The 13,430-nt window shown below is 41.0% G+C and overlaps 2 protein-coding genes across 2 annotated transcripts; both read left to right on the forward strand.

The window, feature by feature from the left end:
• The first annotated feature begins 7,303 nt into the window (after positions 1-7,303).
• LOC137579216 (uncharacterized) lies at positions 7,304-9,349 on the forward strand. Its single transcript, XM_068292921.1, is given in 4 exon segments — positions 7,304-7,310; positions 7,344-8,833; positions 8,835-9,050; positions 9,101-9,349. Coding segments are annotated over 4 exon segments (1,962 nt in total).
• A 1,745-nt stretch (positions 9,350-11,094) lies between these two features.
• On the forward strand, positions 11,095-13,429 carry LOC137579217 (uncharacterized). Its single transcript, XM_068292922.1, is given in 4 exon segments — positions 11,095-11,232; positions 11,314-12,713; positions 12,756-13,175; positions 13,177-13,429. Coding segments are annotated over 4 exon segments (2,211 nt in total).
• The last annotated feature ends 1 nt before the right edge of the window (position 13,430 follows it).

The raw sequence follows: 13,430 nt of genomic DNA on the forward strand, positions 1-13,430 counted from the left end.
TCGATGATTCGACGTTAAAGACACAGACAAATGCCTTATTCTCTATGTGGCTATGTATCTATGTTTGTCTAAAGGATTAATTTGCATAAATCATAAGCACAATTAACAATGTCCAAAAAGCGAAAAGAAAAAAATTCAGAAATAAATATATTTATGTATTTTTGTGTGGTTTTATTCTTTTGCTGCTGACGCAGGTGACGTGACATTTGACTTCAAAAGACAAAAATTTATTTTAGTGGTTAGATGTGGTTTTATTGATACCCTAGCCAAGGGGGCATAAGCAACTCAACAAGCTAGAGACTTGAACTTGAGCTTGATTCTTGCTTCCACAGAGTATGTTGGTAATGAACGTTTATAATGAAGGGTATTCAAAAGTTTGTGTATCCAAAGATAGTTTTTACTTTATTTTATTTATAAATTTTAAGTTTCAGTATAGTTAGATCCGCAAAATTTAAATATACGCACATTTCTGGGTTGGGTTTTTGTGTTATTCTTGTTGTTGCTATCGGAGAGAACCGGAGTTGATGGACGATAGGTTGGCGGGGAGGCAAGGCGCGGGCAAAAAGGAGAGCTTATAAATATTCAGCAAGAGTCTTTGAATGGGATGGAAGATTTGGAGTTTGATTTCAATTTTAATGGTTTGTGCGTGGAAATATTTAATTAGAGGATGGATAAGATAGTAACATTAACAGCTCAAGCAAATCTTCAGGTAGCTCTGACCTCTCTCTTTAAAAAGGAATATGAAAGATGACAAGTTCTAGTAGATATATATGCCATTGTTATAGAATTTCCTTACGATTTGTTTTATCTGACTGCTGAAATCATTTCCGTGGCAGAAAAACAAAAACACGTAGACAAAAGATTTCGGAAATGGAATACCAAAATGATTCGTTTGAATTTTGAAAATGGAATGGAAAAATTAAATCATAATCATGTTTTATTTTTTTTAATTTGGATATTGGTTAGCATTCTGTTGATAGATATTCTGGTTATACCAGGGGCCGAAATTCTTCTTCTTTTCTATTTTCGTTTTTTTTTTTTTTTTCTCCACCTGTCTGTCATCTCCGCCGCCTCCGCTGCCGCCGCCCCATGTCATGGACATCGAGTGTGCGTTAATTTGACAAGCCAGTTTCTCAATTAATTTTAATCAATTTTATGCTCATCCAACTCTTCATCCTCTTCCCTCCCGCCAACAACACGGCACTGCGTCTCCCTTTCCCCCGATAAAGGTTTTTTTATGTAGTATTTTAATTTTTGGTTTTTTGCATTTTTACTTTAATGAAGAATTAAATAATCGCATGCTGTAATCATTCGATGATGCGACAGAAAAGCATCCTTTTCCTATGGCCAAAAATTTGCTTATTTGTTTCTTTGTTTTGACAAACAAAAAACAATTCCCCCACAATGACAAATTTGTTTGAAATGTCAACAGACGGCGACAAGTGTCATTGTCTCCTCCATCACCAACCACCATCAAAAAAACGATGATGATAGCTCAAAGCAGTTTATGACCCGAATTTGTCAATTTTTCACCCGCAATCAATCGGAAATTTGTATACTCTTTTAGTTCATTGACAGTTTCTTCCACTTTAGTAATGTTCTATGCTCTAATCTTTGATCTGAAGTAAGCGATAACTTTGAGTATTTTTCCTAACCTAGCAAAATATCAATTTAAGCTGTTTAATCTAACTTTTTATTCAGAAAACTTCTTGAGGATGTCAAGCTAAAATATAAAGCATTTTACCAAGTTTGCAAAATATTAACATATGTCTGTGAAGAACATAGAAAGGTGTGCACAAAGAAGCATTTGTTGCTCTTGACTTTATGTGCAAAGGAAATGTACTCGTTGTGCCAGGGTATTTTTTAAAAAATAAATTGTGCAATAAAAAAGAACAATTATTGGTTGACGGTCACTTAAGAAACAAAAATCTTTTTTTGTTGTTTTGGGTGAGACTTCCTTCCTTTATTGTTTAAGTTGGAGTTGAAGTTGAACTAAAGTCAAAGTGCCAACACTCCAACTAGTTTTACAATTAGTACTTAACTAGTTTTATAATTATTTCATTAATGACCGCAAAGGAACACATGCTTTAAACAAGAGTTCAAAGCCATGAGCTAAATATTTCAAATGTTTTGAGCAGTTTTTTTTTTTTTTTTTTGTTAAGCAAATAGAAATTTAAATTAAAGTTTGAATATTTTCAATACCATTTTCAGTGTGATATTTATTGTGTGTGGGTGATTATTGCTGATTATTAGTATTATATTTTGATGCTGCTTTTTAAGGGTAAGCACACACATGTTAAGAACATATCGATATTCTGGCGTGACTATCCAAAAAACTAAGAAAAAATATTAATAAATTCAACTGCATTTGACAAGAAATGACAAACACAACACACACAAAGTTGAAACGAGTTTTCAGCTGCCTGGCTGCTTGCACATTGCAGCTTCTTCATTTTCAATTTTCAACCACATAATAGGTGTTTGTATGGGCGATCTCGGCAATCGTGTGCGTTTAAAGGTCATTCGGCTATGGGTGTCTACTAATTTCTGACGATGACGATAAGATGAGATGAGATGAGATGGATGATGAGCAAACTAAGGGGGGCGATATGAGGTGGTTGGTGGTTAGTATTGTGCCTACCTTAACATTCAACTCCCAAAATGATGCTCAACATGATGATGATGTGACCCAGGCTTACGCACTTTAAAAACGGCCAACCGGTTCATGTTCATCATCTTTATTTTATGTTGAAAAAATAACAACAGCAAAAACAAAACTGCATTCAATTTCAGTCTACCCCGAAAAAAATAATCTTTTGCCACCTGTCTTAATGTAATTGCCATGAGGTAATCGTCAGTCAATTGGCATTTCTTTGCTCGTCCAAGTCATTCATCTACGCATCGCATCGCATCGCATCTATTTGCCTTGATGGGCACTATTGAAAGCCTTGACTACTTATTGAAGAAATTATTGCTTGTTTTTGCCTCCTAACCCTAAGGTCCAAATCCAAATCTTATTTCAAAATTAGTTAGCTGCTGCATGACCAAATATTTAACACCCTGAGAGAAGAAGCCTCAGAGACTCTAGTCAATTCACGTTTGTTTTTTTTTTTTTGCAGAGTTCGTATGCTTAAAGCTGGGCAATAAAAGTAGCTAAATAGAAATACCAATAGCATAGGCAAAAGGAAAAAATAAAAATAAAGAGCAAAAGTTTTCTACTAACTAACAAAAGTTACTGACACCGATTTACCCTCTAACAATTAACAATATAATCTGATTTTAAAACCCTTCTCCTGACAGACAAGTATCTAAATAATGTCGAGTTTACTCTGGTGTTTTTTCTTGAGCGTGCTTAATTATTTTATTAATTAATTTAATCCTCTATTTGTTTACATCTAACCAAAAACTGTATCCTTACTTCTCTGCAGTGTGCAGCTTTTTAATTTTCCAAGTTCGTCAAGTTGAATCACAATTGTTTATTGTAAGGGGTAAAATTTACTTAAACCTCACTTCTTCATCATTTCTTATCAATTTAAAAACAATCCATCGGAAAAAGTAAACCTAAGGCTTAACGTAATGATGATTTGGGGGGAATTTTTGTTTTAGTTATGTTTCATGTTATGCGGTTGTGTTGAGTGGCTGAGATCAAACAGCAAAAACAATGACAACAATGATTATCAAGAGCAGCAGCAAGTGAATCTCAATCTGAATATCAAACTCAATCACAAAAATTTAAGACTGGTTGGTCAGCCAGCCAACAGTCATACGTTGTCGTCGACGTCGATGTCGACAGAGAGGTGGCAGCGGCAGCATCTTCATCTCGTCGCCCAAAAAACACAGAAAGCAGCAACAACAACAGCATCACCTGAAACAGCAACAGCAGCCGCAAAAAAAAACGGCTTTCGGCCAAGTCCAAGCCGAGTCCAAGTGGTTAACAGCTGTCGCCCAAAAGTTGCCAAGTTGCCGCAAAGTCTCTGCCGCTGTCGCTGTCATCGTCGGCAGATGGTCCGAGAGGTAGTATATATAGAAAATCTACAAGTTTTGATGCTTTAGTTGGTATCCCACACTCGACCTAGAAGTTTAAATAAACCAACCAACAAAAGTTTGGGCATCGATCAAATTCAATTTGACCATTGAATTTTGATACGATCGGTCGATTAAAACGTCGCGAAAGGATTACACCAAGGATTATATATATTACTAGAGAAAAGATCAGGATTAATTTCAGCAAACAGCAAATAAACAATTCCGTCTCTTCAACAAAAGTGCTAAAAATGGTAAAAAAAAAAAAAAAATACAAAAGTGCCTAAAATGAAAAGTGCCAACAAAAGTGTTGCCAAAAAAAAGAATTGCTCTACAATTAATTTTTTTTTTACAAAACAAATTTCCTTTTGAAATAATTTTTTTTTGCAAAACTTTTTTTTTAAAAACTTTTTTTTTTGGTTTTTTTGTTTTGGTTTAAACAATCTCTAAATGGCCGCAGTTTGCTGGACAAGCTGCTAGATTGCCCAGTGACATTTAGACCGCAAATAGTTTTGGTCTCGTTGTTTAAATTGTGCAAGTGGAAATAGGCAGAGGATGATAGAGAGAGAGAGAGAGAGAGGCTAGCAAACGAGTGCAAGTTGATCATATTACGCATACGCCACGAGCGCCCACACGCTCAACGAAACGGATCGAAGTTGCATCTGCATAGAGCATCTCATCCCCCACCGCCTATCCCCCGCATCACGCAGCACCATCTTTGCCATTTTTTGCATATCTGCATATTAAGTCATTTCTTGCTCTTGGGCTGCTGTTTCTATGTCAGCAATAAGATTTGTCTGATGAGATGCAGATGCAGATATGCGAGATGAAACTTGTTTGCCTCTTCGCACCCTCTCGCCATGCGTTCTCCTAGAGAGCTTCAGGTGGATGGTTGGGGGCACTTGACATTTTGTATTATTAGCAGTAAATGCTGCGCAATGACCATGCAAAATTGCCTTTAATTCTGAGTTTGTCGCCTAAGTCTTTTGTTTTATACTTAGAACTAAAAATCAATCTCTACTCTCTCTCTCTCTCTCATGCTTGCTTCTTTTGTTTCGTTCTTGGAACAGAAACACCAAAAAAAAGACATCAATTTTTCCTGCACTAAAAATGGCCATGGGAAACATGAAAATTCAAAGTCATTCAAATTTGCTTCCGCTCAGGAAAAACTCACGAAAATTTTCGTGACATCAAGTCACATTTATGAATACTTTTTTCTGTTTGTTGGTTACACGAATAAAACAGAAATGAAAAAATCACAAATTTGCCATAAAATTGGCTTAATAATAGTTTAATATTTGTGTGCGACTAGGATATGAAGGAAAAAAAAAACTAATTCGTTTCACCAAACACAGAGAGAATTATTAATATGTTAAGAGTCTGAGATTTGTCTATTGGTTTTCAATGCAACACAAGAAACGAAAAATAAATAGTCTATAATCTGACACGCCCTGAAATAAAATCATTAAAGACATTATCAGATTTAGGTATACAATTTACATTTGTTCGATTCATTTAATTATCTCTAATAATATGGGTCTTGACCTAAATGAGCGATAGTCATTGAATCTTCATCCGATGCGAATGCAAGGCCTCATTTGCTCTTCGATTCGGTGTGAAACAGATTAATTAGCCATACATTAGCATAATGGCTGCTGATCTCAAGATCAAGAGGGCCCCATGGGTGTAAGGTCTTTCTGCTCCATATACATACATACATATAACATGCGGTATAAATTGTTTTAAGCCAAACAACTAAAGACTAATAACTTAGCTATTCAAATTTTTGTTTGCGGAACTCGATACTACCGAAAACAAAAAATCCTTTCACTTTCGCAACACTAAATTAAATTGCTGGCAAAACGGCGATTAAAAAAAGCAGCCACTGACCGAAGACCAGAATTTTGAATATAGAATTTCGATCTTCCTAAAGATCATCATCGCTCACCATTGTTTCAGCAACCAAAATTTCGAGTTCTCAAACAAGTTAGATCATTGAAAAATGTTCATGTTCATTAACATAAATTATAGTATATCATTTCAATTTACATACAAAAGTTGATTGAAATTAGCAAAAATTTCAGACAGAACCCCTAAACACACGCTCACATCTAGTGTGTGTGTCTGTGTGTGTGGGTATGCTATAATCAAACAAATTTGGTTATAAATGGCACCAGAGGCGTTTTTATGACTGCCAAATGATAATTCGTTAGTGCGTATGCTAATTTTAAGACAACGACAAAGACTTCTCTCCTAAATTTTTCTCACTTTTGACTTGAGCTGATTATTATATAATATTATGGATAGGAAGGAGGAGGTATATACTATGCTGGATAGAACTAGAAAACAGAGATTTGCCCACAGCCGGTTTCTTGCATAATCATCTATTTTTATCATATATTAATAAACGAAAGATTTCCAAAAAGGAAAACAAAAATTCTGTTGGCCAGCTAATTAATTCCGCTTAACCATTTAACCAATTCACCAATCGAGCGCGATCACTTTCATTGACGTTGACAGGCGAGTGAGCGAGCTAACTTGACCTTGTCGAAATCAAAAAATAATGAAAATGCAAATCCAAATGCAAATGATAAAAGATCAACGGATGATAAAAAGATACAATTTTTCGTTGACAACCTCACAACGGAAGACATAACTCTCCCTACATATGTATATGTATGAATGATGTCGAGCTTCCTTTTTTTTGTCGTTTAATTCGTTGGCCGAAGCAGGTTATTTATGACATGTTGTCTGCTGTCCGTTGTCTTCAGATTGGTCTTGTGTCTTCGATATGTTTTAATCAGAGCCCGTGGGTAAAATCAGCAAGCATCGAAAATTTTAACCCAAAACTCTCCAGCCGTGACCTAGACATGCTGTCAAAGTTGAATGCCTTCTGAAACCCAAATGCGTCGCAGTGTTTTAACATTTTCAAGCAAACTATACAATAGAGTTTTATGGCCCGACTGATTGGCAGTTGACAGTGTTTTTGAGGGTGCTCTTTAACTGAAGCATTGAATGGAGCGTGAAAATGTGATTAGCATTAGCTGATAATTCAATCAGGCAATTACCGCAAACGGCTTAGAGTTTTTCTTCTTTTCCTAATCTTGGCTAATTTTAATCGTCTCTTTTTTTGCATTCGTTCTTTTCTTTTACAGAGAAGTGCACTTTTTGTCTTGGCGCTTTGCGTTGTGGCTGTTGCCACCGCCACTGGCGATAATCATGAGGTAAGCATTCGTTTAGTTATTCTTCTAGTAAGCGGTAACTTGGGATCTCTACAACTATGAAATGTTTTTGTTCCTTTTAGCGCAAGATTCGCGCAGCTGAGGGCTATTTCTACCCGACACCCAAGGTGCCGTTCGATTTGCCCAAGCCGACCACTCGTCCTCCTACAACCAGGCCACCAGTTACATACCTGCCACCCACCAACAAGCCAAATACTCCAGCGACAACTCGTCGTCCTCCACCACCACCACCAACACGACCAGTTACTCGTGCGCCAACCCGTCCACCAACAACTTACTTGCCACCTGTGACTACTCGTCGTCCACCACCACCACCACCACCACCAACGAAAATTGTGACAACTCGTCCACCCCCACCACGTACTCCAGCTCCAACTTACTTGCCACCAGTGACCACTACTCGTCGTCCACCACCACCACCAACTAAAATTGTGACCACTCCTAGACCTACTACTCGTCCACCCCCACCACCAACAAAAATTGTGACCACTCCGAGACCAACAACCCGTCCACCACCACCACGTACTCCAGCTCCAACTTACCTGCCACCCACCAATCGCCCAAATCCTCCAGTTACAACCACGATTCGTACCACCAGGGCTACTATTCCAACAACTCGTAGACCAACACCCCCAGTAACTCGTCCACCTCCACCACGTACTCCAGCTTCAACTTACTTGCCTCCAGTGACTCGTCCCCCAACAACTCGTCCCCCAGCAACTCGTCCACCAACAACTCGTCCACCAACAACTCGTCCACCACCACCACCGACTCAACGTTCTAGCACACCAGCTCCAACATACCTGCCACCCACCAACAAGCCAAACACCCCAGCAACAACTCGTCGTCCTCCACCACCACCACCACCACCAACACGACCAGTTACTCGCCCACCCACCCGTCCACCAACAACTTACTTGCCACCTGTGACAACTCGTCGTCCACCACCACCACCAACGAAAATTGTGACCACTCGTCCACCTCCACCACGTACTCCAGCTCCGACTTACTTGCCACCAGTGACCACTACTCGTCGTCCACCACCACCACCAACTAAAATTGTGACCACTCCTAGACCTACTACTCGTCCACCCCCACCACCAACAAAAATTGTGACCACTCCAAGACCAACTACCCGTCCACCACCACCACGTACTCCAGCTCCAACTTACCTGCCACCCACCAATCGCCCAAATCCTCCAGTTACAACCACGATTCGTACCACCAGGGCTACTATTCCAACGACTCGTAGACCAACTCCCCCAGTAACTCGTCCACCCCCACCACGTACTCCAGCCTCAACTTACTTGCCACCAGTGACTCGTCCCCCAACAACTCGTCCCCCAGCAACTCGTCCACCAACAACTCGTCCACCAACAACTCGTCCACCACCACCACCGACTCAACGTTCTAGCACACCAGCTCCAACATACCTTCCTCCCACCAACAAGCCAAACACACCAGCAACAACTCGTCGTCCTCCACCACCACCACCAACACGACCAGTTACTCGCCCACCCACCCGTCCACCAACAACTTACCTGCCACCAGTGACAACTCGTCCAACCCCACCAAGAATTGTGACCACTACCCCCTAGACCCACTACTCGTCCACCAACCGTGCGGACTCCACCTCCAACTTACTTGCCACCAGTGACTACTACTCGTCGTCCACCACCACCACCAACTAAAATTGTGACCACTCCAAGACCAACCACCCGCCCACCTCCCCCACGTACTCCAGCACCAACATACCTGCCACCCACCAATCGCCCAAATCCTCCAGTTACAACCACGATTCGTACCACCAGGGCTACTATTCCAACAACTCGTAGACCAACTCCCCCAGTAACTCGTCCACCCCCACCACGTACTCCAGCCTCAACTTACTTGCCACCAGTGACTCGTCCACCAACAACTCGTCCACCAACAACTCGTCCACCACCTCCACGTACAACCAGACCACCTATCCCATCAACATATCTGCCTCCCGTAGTTCGTACAACTCGCCCACCTCCTCCTCCAGTAACCCGTACTCAGCCCCCTGTAACTCGCAGACCCCCAGTGCCACCAGCACCGACTAAGCATCAGGGTTACCAGTACCCTAAGCCCAACATTCCCTTTGATTTCTAAGCTATCTATTCAAGATCACCCAGCGCACGTTTTTGCGCTGAGTGACGCTTAATTTCATTTCGATTGAAATTAATTAAAAAGCTATCTTAGAATCGGGATGCAGCATATGAATCAGATGCTTTATATCTAGCAACGCAATACCAACCATATGTCTAGGGCTAGATAGATCTAGTCAATACAGTCTAAATGATTTTTCAACGTTTCACGATGGTGCTAGGGACATGAAGCCACTGAACCGCCACTGAAGCGTCAGCAAGAATTCAATTTGTTTGTTTTTATGAATTAATCAAAACGCATACTCATACAATTAGGGATCATTAGGGTCACAGTACACCGATGTACCCGTTGTTGTACAACTCAAAACTGAAATCCTCAAAACTCTCTTTCCTTATCCCAATTCCTTCCTACCTAGCTACCTACCTACCTACGTATACCTATAACTATCGCAAATCTTGTTCAAATGTTCTATTATTATTTGTCTCCTCAGCGCTTAGTGTGCCTCAAGACTATGTAGCTCTATATATTACGATAAACAACACAACAAAAAAAAATCTTTTTTCGAATCGCTGAAACCTGATCAAATAAATTAAGTTTTTCGAATGTGCTTTGCGTGTGTTTCTATTGGTTCGCATTAAAGAATTTGTTCCGGAGGGGAAAAGGGGGTTTAGTTAGTTTCACAGTTATTAGCGGAAATTATTTCGCCGCCATGTGACGTGACTTGGCCAAACAAGCGGAGCGAAGCGGAAGCACCGACCGCAGTATGCCATTTTTCCAAAAGGCGCATCAGTTTACTTATCTGATCACATGTATGGTAAATACTATCCCACTCTATTTAGAGAAATACCCCCTAAAGTATGCAACTTAATGCAGTTAAAGAGATTCCTTTTTGAAAAATAAAAAAAACGTTTTAAATATTCGGTAGCCTACAACAGAAATGCATTGTTTATTCACTCGGCTATTCCAAGAAATATTCAAAGTTTTCGAAAAATGCATTCTTCAATTTCCTACTTTATGGGGTGAATTTCTCATACTTTTGATGTACATCAGATTTTTATAAATAGCTCTTGTGAACTTTCTTGAGGTGCTCGAATCGATGTCGATTCTATACGTCTGAAGAGTGGTGATTCGGCCACCAACATCAATTGAATGAACAACTATCATACTTTTGATAGGTTTTCGAAAGGAAACTTTTCGAAATGGAAAATGGGAAATAGTAATATTCTTTCATCCCGTTTCCCATCCGATAAGATTGAACTCGGGAATGGATTAGCGATCTAAGAATTGTTTTCGAAGAATAGGGGAATTTAGTTTTAGCTAAGGCATTTCTGAACATATTTATGGTTGCACTTGTGCTATGCGAGGATTGTTTTTCTTTTTTTTGTTTTCTTCTTTGGTTAAGTTGTTTTTTTTTTCATGGTCGATGCGTTTTTCATATCTCTTTCTTTTCCACTTGCCGGCAACACGAAAATCATTTGAGCAATTAATTTATTTGTATGTTTTGGTTGCTTTCGTTAACCAAACTCGATTAAACTTTCTAATTAAGCGGTTGCATTAGCCTTCGCCGCATAGGAGGAGGAAAGGAGATATAACTTACCTTTTTTAGGCGCTGCCAGTGAAAAACTCCATGCAGTCGTCATTGCGATTCGCAATGAAGCAGAAGTCGCACCAGGTGCCAACTGAATTAAACTGAAAAAAAATGTTCATGGAGCAGGAGACGGAGCGACCAGCACTAGAACGTGAATTAATCAGTTACCGGTATCGTAAAGTGGATCCAGAAAGGATCGCAAGGAGGCCCACGGATTGGATTATGGGCCTGATATTTGTGTACACAATTGTAAGAGGCTGGAGGGAATCGGATTGAACGAAAAGCAATGAAAAAAGGGGTTTTCATCTTTTGTTTTTCTTTTTTTTGCAGATGTCTCTTATGGTAGTAAAGGTCGCATCGACAGCAGCATTGTATCAGCAACAACAACAAGAGGAACTACTTAATCACATTGAGTCTTTAGAAGGTGATAAACGAACCGAAAGTAACAGCGATATAGAAAAGATGCGTGCCAAGTTGCAGCAATTGCAACTCGAACAGCAGCAACAATATCGACAACAGCAGCAGCAACAAATGCAACTACACCTGCAACAGATGCAACAAGTAGTGGCTAGTGGCGCTGTCGGAGGAGCGGCAGGAGAGAATGCCTACTTATTGGAGCGTGCCGACGACATTGCGCCGCCTGCACCGATTTATGGCACTTGGCGCACGAAAGCGAGACGACCCCTGCTACAGCACGCCATCTCGCTCAACGAAGTGGATGATAATCATCTCTATGAGCGCCTGCCCAAACGATCTGCCACTATGACTCCATTAAAGGGGGTTCTACGCGATCAGATGCCACGTCCGCCACGCCTAGCCACCCAGATACCACCACCAAGCGGTGGCCCTCAATCGACAGCATTGCTTCGTCGTCAATATTCCGAGACACCGGGAACTCTAGCCCAGCGCCAAGATGACTTTAAGCCGAAACCTTTCCATTTTCCCTTCGATGGCCCATTGCCCGAGCAATTCCACAAAGGAGGACATACTGTCGATGCTTCTGAACGCCCCGAGCTAAATAATATACAAGATATTCTACATCATTTGCATATTGCAAATGGGGCAAGTAAGTTGCCTCCTCCGTTGATGATGATGCCCACAGGGCTACATATTGCTGGCAGTTTTAAAAACTTCAAGTCCAGCGGAATTGGTAACTTTTTTCGTGGTAAGCGACAAAAAAAACAAATGCAATTTAGTATTCCATTGCCAATGGCATTGGGTCACATGCCTATGATGATGCCAATGCCGATGCCAATGCCAATGCAATTGTATGGACCATCGGGACCACATCAGCGAGTGGCCATTGAGCAATTGTATCCATATAAACCACGTTCCCCGCAGGATATTAATCTGTTGGCCATGCAACCGTTGCCCCTGCCAGCCCACAAGCCAGTCTCCAAGAAGAAGAAAAAGAAGCTACAACAGCAGCAGCAGAGTAATCAAAATCTATTGCTGGAGCATGGTAGTCAGCAGCAGCAACATTTTGTTACCGATCCCTATCACTTTCCACCGATCATCACTCTAAATGCCACACGTCAGCCGCAATTGAAGCGTGTGCCCTTTAAGGTGAATCTGGATATTTATCCTGTTTTACCGCCATCGCGTCCTATGTCGGTAGCCTTGCGTCATCCTTTCCAAAACCCAGAATATGCTCTACCCACAGCAGCTGGTGGTGGTGGAGGCATCTATCAGCAGACCCCGTTCAAATTCCCCACTCAACCACCGCTGCCGCCCAGCTCTCAGCTAAGCCCGCAGCAGCAGCAGTCAATGAGTTTTCCTGATCAGGCCACACATTTTAGTCACCATCATCATCAGCAACATCACCATAAATTTCCACCACCCCCACCACATCAGGATGATTGCATCTATGGCGCACAGCCAAGTGGACCCGTTACCGATGCTCAAGCTAATCAAATAATGCTTCATTTAAATGTGTTTCCCAAACAAAAACCAATAGCTACAGCCGCAGGAGGAGCTATAGGAGCAGCAACGGCTACCGCGAGCATAAGAGCCTCTACGAATCCATTTCATAATAATAATAATTTCCAGCGTAATTCAATTCATTCTACTAGCAACAACCACAACAAAGACAATGATCTGCCACTTCCACCCAGCCCTATAGAACCACGTCATCAGGCTATCAATGGAACAATAGCTAACTCGACTCAAAAATCAAACCAATCCATCGACAATCAATCGTTCTAGTTCCATATCTCGCAGTGATAATTTGTCCCTTATCGATTTCGAGCATCCAATTGTGGCCGCCGATGTGCCTGAGTTGCCACAACCTGCTCCACTTGTGGGCGTGGGCATGGCAATGGGAATGGGTCAGCGCTATCCAAAAAGTGCAAATATAGATCAATTGGCAGCTGAGGCTCAAACGGCTTCACTTTTTCGTTTTCCCGTTGAGGATCTAATTCAATTTCAGGTGGACGATGCTCTCTAAA

Source organism: Drosophila tropicalis, unplaced genomic scaffold, assembly GCF_018151085.1.
Source record: "Drosophila tropicalis isolate 14030-0801.00 unplaced genomic scaffold, ASM1815108v1 contig_694, whole genome shotgun sequence".
In the NCBI taxonomy this organism is placed as follows: Eukaryota; Metazoa; Arthropoda; class Insecta; order Diptera; family Drosophilidae; genus Drosophila; species Drosophila tropicalis.